Source organism: Quercus suber, unplaced genomic scaffold (assembly GCF_002906115.3).
Source record: "Quercus suber isolate HL8 unplaced genomic scaffold, Cork oak 2.0 scaffold_608, whole genome shotgun sequence".
Classification (NCBI taxonomy): domain Eukaryota; kingdom Viridiplantae; phylum Streptophyta; class Magnoliopsida; order Fagales; family Fagaceae; genus Quercus; species Quercus suber.
The window spans coordinates 292,804-302,821 of record NW_027070051.1 but is presented as its reverse complement, the minus strand read 5'-3'; the positions used below and the strand labels follow the sequence as shown (position 1 = coordinate 302,821).

The 10,018-nt window shown below is 37.2% G+C and overlaps 2 protein-coding genes across 2 annotated transcripts; one reads left to right on the top strand and one right to left on the bottom strand.

Annotated features, from left to right (window-relative positions):
- Nucleotides 1-1,733: 1,733 nt before the first annotated feature.
- Nucleotides 1,734-5,087, bottom strand: LOC112015135 (BEL1-like homeodomain protein 11). The gene is made up of 4 exons (XM_024047496.2): nucleotides 2,855-5,087; nucleotides 2,368-2,747; nucleotides 2,232-2,292; nucleotides 1,734-2,112 (listed from the first exon to the last, which is right to left on the bottom strand). Exons 1-4 carry the CDS (start codon nucleotides 3,662-3,664, stop codon nucleotides 1,960-1,962), a joined length of 1,404 nt encoding a protein of 467 aa, XP_023903264.1. The 5' UTR covers nucleotides 3,665-5,087; the 3' UTR covers nucleotides 1,734-1,959.
- A 101-nt stretch (nucleotides 5,088-5,188) lies between these two features.
- LOC112015133 (BEL1-like homeodomain protein 7) lies at nucleotides 5,189-8,743 on the top strand. Its single transcript, XM_065765113.1, is given in 5 exon segments — nucleotides 5,189-5,647; nucleotides 6,922-7,295; nucleotides 7,386-7,446; nucleotides 7,694-7,847; nucleotides 7,850-8,743. Coding segments are annotated over 5 exon segments (1,446 nt in total). The 5' UTR covers nucleotides 5,189-5,308; the 3' UTR covers nucleotides 8,368-8,743.
- The last annotated feature ends 1,275 nt before the right edge of the window (nucleotides 8,744-10,018 follow it).

Here is a 10,018-nt window from a genome sequence, read left to right as displayed (position 1 = left end):
GGCCCAGTGCCACGCGTCGGCGATAGGAGAACGGCGAAGAAGCAAGCCTGAGGTGAACTGTCACTTCTGCATTGAATGCGCTCACCTAACTGTCCTGGCCGCATTAATGGGGATGTAATCCCTTGGCAGGGCAACCTCGACCTTGGTGAGCCACTTGAGTACGGACAAGACCGCTGATGGGACGAAGGGTCTAAGAGGAGGCCAATAGATAATCAGCAGAAAGAAAGGAGGAGGATATAAGAAAGAGGGGAGGAACTCAGTAATGGGGACGAGAGTTTGGGAAGGAAAAACCTCATCGGCCATGGGCCGAGGAGCATCCCCCAGTTGTAAATTGGTCTTAGTATCTTTCAATAAAAGAAAAGTAGTTGATGCTTCATGAACGCCGGCGAGCGCCTAAACCTTCGATCCACTCTTTACAAATTCATTGTTCTGGGTTCGTTGGGCCTGTGGAACCCATATCTTTTGGGCTACAAAAACGAACCTTACAAGACCCAATTAGTATTTAATTTCTAGAAAAAACAAATTTTCTTCAACAAATTTTAGAGAACAAATTATACATTATATTATAACTACAAATAATTATTTATTTTCACACATCGAGTCTGTGACTAGTTTAATTAAAGAATCTAATATATTGTACTTAAATTTCACCCTAAAGAATTGTACTTAAGTTTTATCATGTTATCGGGAAAAAAAAAGTTTTATCTTGTTATCATAATTTCTCTTCTTAAATTAACATTTAATACTCATTAAATGCTACAATAGTACCATCCTTAGCTTATGAGTAAGAGTGGGAAAAAAACAGATTCCACTTCTTTTGGGTTATACCCGAACGAAACCAAGTAAAACTGAGCTGCTATTTTTGGCAAAGGTCAAGTTTGGACTAAGACACATCACTTAAAAGCTAAAAATATATTTTTTACTTCTTTAAGGGCAGAACTCCTTTATAAGGAGGGGACGAAACCATACACATCCCACAATCACAATCCATTAGTACCCAAAGAAAAGACCAAAAACTATAACTCTTTTTTCTCAACTGTCCTTCATTTATTTTACCTTAAAAATGCCCTTGAGACAATGGGAATATCCTAGAGTTAAGAACCTAAGTTTTAATGCTCTATTGTCTAATGATTTGCATTTTGCAGAGAGAATCAAATTATGAAACCATCTAGAAAAGTATTTTCAGTTTGAATACTCAATTTAGTTACTTTCATGGTGCTAGGACTGAGTGGCTACATACAATAAGTTCACAAATCTACACAAATTCATATTTTTCACAATTAATTTGTGAATTTGTACGCGCCTATAATCTCATAGGGCAACAAAAGACTTAATATAGAAGGGAGGGGAATATAAAAGACTCATTATCTCTTCTTCTTCCTTTTTCTCTGATGTATACGTCTATTCACTTCCACATTGATAGTTGATATATTTTTTAATTTTGTAAATCCTATTATAAATATGAGTTCAATTGTAATGTTTATCAATCAAAATGAATAAGAAAGATGTAATATTTTGGCTGTAGACCATTAGAGTTATATCACCTGTTCTTCAATTCTTTCACCTTCTCTTTATTTCCTATAAATCATATTTTAAATTGTCATTTTTCGAATGATGCTATGCCACTGTGCTATCACTTGAATGCCATGAGTACAATCTATATCAATGCTAGTTGAATCTTGAAATTGACATGCAATTAATGAAGAACTTTGACAATGCTTTTAGCTGCCAACTTGCACAATACTAAAATGCTTTTTTTTTTGGGTAAATACTAACAGGCTTTAGAAACTAACACAGTTGGTGTTCTTGAACAAATTTGACCCTGGTTAGTTCAACCACATTCCGAAAGTCTTTAATCTATATATGCAAAAATATGCACTTACTAGAGGTCATTCATTCTTGGCTCACTTTACAAGAAATTGCATTAATTGCTATCCTAAGTTGATTTTTCCTACCCCTTCAATCCTCCGCAGGATCTGAGACACCTTCCCTTGTCATTGAATTGCTAGTTAATTGGTTGTCTTCTGAGGACTCCCCAAACTCTTCTTTGTACATTTCTTCAATCATAGGTTTCCACAGCCGAACCCGAGCATTTATGAACCAATTTGAAACCTGAAACAACCATGAAGATTACCCATTCACATCACAATTAAGCCAGCTCACAAAATGAGAAATACTAACTAGTTTGTAATAATCATATTCTGAGCAGAGAAAAATGGGAAAGGAATTACTTGGTTCTTGGTCAGGCCTGTCTGAGATGCCAACATTAGCTTTTCAGTTTCATTTGGATACCTGTGAAACACATCAAGTATCAGAGTCACATAAGACATGAAATCACAATGTAGGAAATAAAATTGACGTACTTACGGGTGGAGAAAGTGTTCAAAAAGCCAAGAGCGCAGGATTGCCACCGAAGTCTCTGGCAACCCTCTAATCGGTCTCCACGCTTGCCTTTGGCTTTGCATCATGCTAAGCTGTTGAAGGGTCATTCTAGTTTGTCTAGTCTCTGTATCAAACAAGTTAAGCTGTGATAATCCGGTGCTGATTCGCGGTAAATCCTGCAAGAATTTCCTCTTCCTGATGTTTATTTGGGAAACTATGGCATCTCTTAAGCTGCAGAAATGCCTAGACATGGCCTGAAGTCCTAGTGCAGTGTAAGACTTGGCAGCTCCTACACCTGCTATCAACTCAAATGATGACACCACTTCTTCCATTTGATGATAATATTTCTCATATGTGTCCTCAACCTGAAAATTGATAGAGATTTTGAGGCAAATTACTATGAAAATTTTTAGAAGCAATCAAGTTAAGAAGACCGATGAAGAAACAAGATTTCAATATTGTATAGACCCACCTCCTCCAACAAAGCAATAAGCTTTGCAATCTTAACTTGAAGTTCATGTTTCTCAGTTGATAAGAGCCCATTACTGTACAATTCTGCTTTTAGTTCAGAAGAAAGTCCAAGAGCTCCTGCCCTACCTCCACGACACAATTTAGCAACATATTTTTCATTGCTCAAATTAACTTCTCTGCCACCCACATTAACAATTTCTCTCAAAAGGGACTGAGCTGGTTTTAAATACACTGAATTGCCAATAACAGAAGCAAAAGATTCTGTTCCATATGAAGTTGAATAAGAACGATTTAATGAGGCCGAAGATGAAGCAAATGAACTTCCTGTGTAAGAATAGTCACTGTTTACATGTTCCACTCCTGGATTACAAGGTTCCTGTGCTTCTTCTCTGGACATTAAGTAACTGGGGGGGCTTATGAGGTCTGAATTGAAGGACCTCTGCCTGTATTGTCCAGAAGGAACAAGCACATGAGAGCCTAAAGAAAGTGACAGCCTCTGAGCCTGGTGATTGGACTCATTTGCTGCTCCTAGAAGATCCATGAAATGTCTAGTGTGGTTGATCTCAGATTCCTCAGCTACTGTTGAAGCTTGAACAAGGTCTATTGATCTAGACATTCTTTCCCCAATAGATTGAATGCTGGGAAGTACACCAAGAGAATGATGGAGCACTGTGTCACTTCCACTTAATGCAGACCCATATGCATCAAAATGTTGGTTTTGGTTTTGGAAATGGTTTTGACCAGTGATAGAGTCTGAGATAGTGAATAGGTGCATGTTACTTGGATGTGGAGGTGAGTCTTGTGAAACCATATTGAACAGGACCGGAAGCTAAAAAGCTATAAAAGATTTGCTCTGGACTTTTTTTTTTTTTTTTGAGAACCTTGCTCTGGACTTTAGCAAGTTGGGTTTTGTCAAAGCTTTAGTGAAAAGAACTAACAACTTGGTCAGGAAAACTAGAGACTATCAAGCTGATATTGATCCTCTATTGAATATGAAGTGCCAAAGATAAAGATGGAGCACATTTCCATATTAATTGCTATGGAAGCAATAAATGGTGTGTAAGGAAGACAATCATGAACTTGTGGCCGTCATGTGTTTGCACTAAATTACGAGGGGATAAGTTTGATCAATAAACAGAGACCAAGTAAAGCTACGACTTAAAGCACTGAAGTGGAAATTCGTATTAAGTTGCACTCAAAGAGGCAGAGTAACTAAAATCAAGAAGCCAAAAGACATGCTCAATTATTTAGGCACAAGTACCAGAATTAATTAACACTGAAGTTCAACTTGGAGGGATCACTTTGGACAAACAAATTCAATAAATGGTACATAGAAAGAAAACCCAGTTCAGTGAAAGTAAATGTGAGAATTCAAACTAGAAGAACTGCTAACATAATGACATAACTGACCCATTAAAGAAAATATTATCAATAAAAGGAGAGAGAAACTCAGAAACATGAAGCAGATTAGTTAAAATCATTAAAAATGAAGAAAAGTGAAGTACAAGACCATGCTAACTGAAAGCAAGACAAAATTAATATCCCAACAAGCCTTTGACAACCAACCCCAATCCTTGATGGGCAGAGTTGAAGAACTAGACAAAGTTGAAAATGAATAGAGTGAAAAGAAAAGAGGAAGACCCACCAAAAGATAAAATGAATCAAGTTCTATTAAAGTAGCACAAGCCAAAGCAAGCAGGAAAGCACAGTATATGAATGCAAAGTGCAAACCTTTGTTGTTAATAATAATTCACTCTCTTTCTCACACACACATAACAGGTCTAAAACTGAACAACAGAAGGCCTAGAGACATAGACTTCTGCTAGTTATTTAAAGAAACAAAGTTAATTGGCTAAGCAAATATGGCAGCAAATGACAGGAAAAGATGGTCCCCAAACTTCCCTGACTATAAAACAACAAGCAAAAGTATCAAGCCTCCAGCTTTAGTGCTAGCAGATACACATTTCTTTGGGAGACTCAAAAAAGTAAATTTAGGCTCAGAACAGTGTAAAACTCTCTCTCCCACCTCTCCTCACAGGAGAGCCCCTTAATATGATAAAATTGTTCTGTTCACTCTGCAAAAGGAGGATAAAAAGTGGGCTATCTTTTGCACACTCCCAGTTCTAAGATTGTCAGCTTACGAGCCTGTAAGCCACATTGGAATATCTAACTTTTTTCACTGTTAGGTGTAGTAGTCATGCATACAGACGTTGAAAGGACACTGAATATCACAATCTTTCAAGAATTGCTTAAATATAAAAATGGGTTTTCGTGCTTTCAAGAATTGCTTTTTTTTTTTTTTTTTTTCTCTTCATTCTTGGGAAACACATCTTGTAAAGGTGATGAGAACAACCAATATAAGGATTTGAGAAGTGCAGAATGCTTGCTATCTGGTTTTCCTGGAGGCAACCATAACACTACTAAACCAGAGGCATTGTGCAATCCTCATTCCTCAATGAACCCCAAAGAGATGCTCCTTGATCAATACCTATGTGAACCATCAGCTTTTGCAACCACAATTTTAAACTCAAGGTACCTCAAGGCATCACAACAGTTGCTTGATGAAGTGGTTAATGTCCGAAAGGCTTTGAAACAGCGTGGATTGAACAAACATCAAATCCAGGGGATTGGTTTAGATGTCTCTAAAGAGGCTGATGGGAGATCTAATACTCAATCTGTGCAGATGTCTTCAGACCCTGGCGAGTCAACTACTAACTCCTCTTGTGAGCTATCACCTGCAGAACGACAGGATCTTCAGAATAAGAAGACAACACTTTTGTCCATGTTAGACGAGGTAGGCCCTACTGTCTTCTTATTTTTTTTAGTTACATTTTCCCTTCTTTTTATTTTGTATATATAGTCTGGATTGCTAGTCTTTTTTATTGTCTTTTGTTTTCCTTGAAGATGATCATTTGGACCATGACGTATTCTTCCCTCATATCTAATACATACCCCACAGTTTAGAAAATTACCATAAATGATCATTTTTTGACAGTCAAATATTTTTTTGTCTTTTGTTCTTATGTGTTTATACAAATTCTGAAGAGCTACCCATGCTCAAATTCTTCTGTGCTCAAATTCATAGGGATTTATTTGCAATGATAGTGATAAAATTTTGTTTAGCGCGGTCAAGAATATGTTCTAAAATCAAAATAAAGAAGAAAGAAATATATCTTGTTAAGTTGCTTTTTAGATGGATGATATTAAAGAGAGGCATTGACAAACACCTTGTTCAAAGCAAAAGCATTAAAGGATATAGTTGAGTTTTTGAGAGATTAAAAAGAGGATTGGATGCTTTGAAAGAAGTATTGTATTTTGGAGAGTAGCAAGCGAATGTTGATGTTAGACACATTGGGTCTCTTCCTCATACTTTAGACCATTTTTATGAATACATTAGCTGGTGTGACATGAATGTGAGAAAATTTCAAAAGAGACTTCAAAATGTCACGTTTTGATTTGGAGTAGTCGTGCTTCTAAAGTAGGGATAGTGTTGGAGTGGGCAAGAGGATCTCCTTATCAGTTGGCAGTGCTGAATACAGGTTTTTAATAAGATCCTGTGTAAGTTCAAGACAAAAAAATGATAGTATGTAGAAAAAGGTTCTTGAAGTGAAAGTATGGTATTTGAGTAGGGGTAAATTGTATGGTATTTTAGGTACACTAGGTTACCTAGTTAAATTCAAATACTTGGTTGCATTGAGTAATAAAATACAATGTAATCATTTCCAAGGATAATTACATTCAATGCAGCTACATGTTTGAATTATGAACCTAATGTACTTCACCTAAGGTATTCTACCTAAACTTTTCCCTTGGTGCTTAGAGACCTCTAGGCAAAGGGATTATGAAGCATTTGGAATTGGAAGCTTTTACGTTTGCATTGATTGTTACTAGGAATGCTTATAATCACTTTTTGGGTTTATATACATGTATCTTTCTGGATATATGGGTTTTCTTTCTCTCCCCTCTCCAATGATATTATTTATTTATTCCTTTACTTTCTTAGCTACCATAGTTTTTACTGAGCTGCACTTATTTGAACAATCACTGATGGATGCGCTCTTGTTATAGGTGGACAAAAGATACAGACAATATTACCATCAGATGCAAATTGTGGTGTCGTCTTTTGTCATGGTAGCTGGGTGTGGGGCAGCAGAACCATACACTGCTCTTGCACTTCAAACAATTTCCCGCCACTTCCGCTCTTTACGTGATACAATTGCTAGCCAGATTCAAGTGATCCAGAGAAGCCTTGGGGAGCAAGATACTTCACCAAATGGTCAAGGAGGAATACCTCGTCTCCGCTATGTAGACCAGCAGCTCAGACAACAAAGGGCTCTTCAGCAGTTTGGTGTTATGCGACATGCTTGGAGGCCTCAAAGGGGACTTCCAGAGAACTCTGTTTCAATTCTCCGTGCTTGGTTATTTGAGCACTTCCTTCATCCGTATGTCCCTTGATACTTTTCCCAGTTTAGAATTGTACTTGGAAATCTACTGAGAGCTTTGATGTACTAATTCTTTCCTTATTTCAATAGTTACCCAAAGGATTCAGAGAAAATTATACTTGCAAGGCAGACAGGCTTGACCAGAAACCAGGTAAGATGATAATCTAGTTGTCAATGGTGGATTATAGTTACATATTCTGAAAATTGCTTCTTAATATGCATTGGTGGATCTGGGATCTGAAAATTTCAGTAGGTTGAACATCTGAATGTTTATCCTCAGTTATCATTTGTGTCTAGACTTTTTGACTTGTGGACTTCTCTACACTATAAATTCTCCCATAAATGGATGCCTTAGTTTTCCTCAAAACTCACATCATTAAATTTTGTGTACTGATTAGGTTGCAAACTGGTTTATCAATGCGCGGGTGCGCCTTTGGAAGCCCATGGTTGAGGAGATGTATAAAGAAGAGTTTGCTGAATCTGAAATGAACAAATCCTCACCAGAAAGTGCACTGAACGTACCAAGAGATAATTCCTTGGCATCTGAGGATAGGGGGAAGAGTTGCAAGACAGTGTGATATCCACAACTGCTGATAGTGTCCACCTAGGGCAAGCTTATGACTCAAAGTCTGTTCATATCCCCAATGTAGAAATAAATGGGCAATCTGCAAGGATAGGTTTTGAGAGTAGTACTCACAGAAATAATGTTTTGGGTTCTGGAATTATGAAATTACAGGGTAACCAAAGGCCTAAAGTGGATGATCATAACCTTTATTCGGATGAGATTATCCTACCCCAACAGAATGGTGGTGGGAGTCTTATGGCTGCTGCTGCCACATATGATATGTCAGAGTTGGGTAGTTTTGTAGATGGCAGCCAGGTGTCACTTGCACTGGAGTTGCGGCATTGTGAAAATGATGGATTTCCAATGTCTGGTGGTGCCAATTTAAGAGGTAATGACACTGTAACTTCTTCTGCAGGGCCTGAATCGCTAGATTTTCAGTGCATGGATCTGGGGAAGCAACATCACAGGTTCAACAATCCCCATATGTTACATGATTTTGTAGTCTGAAACACTGCTTTCCTATCTTTATTGATGAAAATCAATCTTGTCAAGAGAAGGATCATTGAAAAATAAAAACAAAAAACAGAAATAGAATGTCCTGTGCTGTTTTTTTTTTGGGGCATTGTTCACCCTTCTTGCTTATTGTTTGAAGAAACAGAAAACCACTAGCAGTACAAATATACATGTAGATAGCGGAATGATTCGCAATTGTAAATTGTAATATAACAAAAAGATTGTTGGAGCTGTAGGCATATTTGTATAGATGAGATGCATGGGTATTTTTCTGCATTTTGTTGAATAAGGAATCTTGTAAAAGTACTTACAATTGTGACATTGATGTATCATTTCCTATGGAAATAAATGTTATGTAATAATTGACTGATTTGTTTTCCTGCCATTTGTATTATGATCAGGTCGAAAATATGTTGGTTTCCTGTAAGTTTGTGGTCATATTGTTTGGAGCTTGTGCAGAAGTTTAGAAATAGGAGTATTCCAAGCCTAAAGTTTAGCCTGATTAACTGTCAATGATAAACAAATAGGTCCCAACCCCACCCTGCTTCCTCAAATAATATCACTCTTATTGGTAGACTGCTTTAAAATTGAATTGTGGTCATTTCCCTCTGTTATGGACCATATTATTTTCTAATTCTCGTTTAATCTGATCTTTCTTAGTTGGCACTTCTTTTTGGCTAGTGTCTGGTCCGTCCCATCATCTCTCTTCATGGTACAAAATTCGGACAATTGCTGCTTCGGTTTTCATTATCATATACCTGTGTTGCACTCATTGTTGAACATTCTTCATCCTGAAGATTTTTATCGAATCTAGTTTGTTGTAATAGCGTATGTTCCCAGTTTCAAAAATACGCATGCGTACATGCATATGGGATGTGGTGGTTATGTTTGGTATTAACTACTCAAATGTTACACGATTTTAAGACTGTTGATACCTACTAAATCCAATGGTAGAAAGACGTGGCTTTTTTTTTTTTTTTTTTTTTTTTTTTGTTTGGGTTGGTCATTTTATGCTCTTCATACCTCCAACAGCATAAATGCTCATCAATGGTCCCCCACAGGTAGGTACCTTCGTGGGGATGTAAATTCTAGTGCTACATAATTGACGGCCCCAAATGGTGGTTAAATTCATCGAAATTTAAAGCTGGCGACCAACCCAGCACTGTTCAATGCTTTTGATTGCCAACTGGAGCATTTGAAATGCCGGGACAGCAAGGTTTTGACGAATTGTTCAAGTTCCTCTACTTGGACCAACAAAGGCCTGGATAGCAAAGAAGGTTGGTGCAACTATTAAAAGAACAACAATACTACAAACGCAACAAATCTTACAATTGTTGAGGTAGCATATTATGATTAATATATTTTTGAAGGGAAACATATCATAATTAGTGTAATATTACTTCCATCACTTGCATCATTTTTATCGTAAACCAATTGCAATGTACGAACTCAGTAGCTGTGAAAGTTGTTTTTGAATTTTGTTGTCGCATTAGACTTTCTGTAAAAACAAAGTATATGCTGGAGAGCGTGCTTGCATTGGTCTCCATTTTACTCTTTGATGACAAGCCCGATGGTTGTCAGTTCAGGCCTACAACTTTTAGTATATGCAGGAGCAGGAATTTCATACAGTCTTTTCGTGGAATTC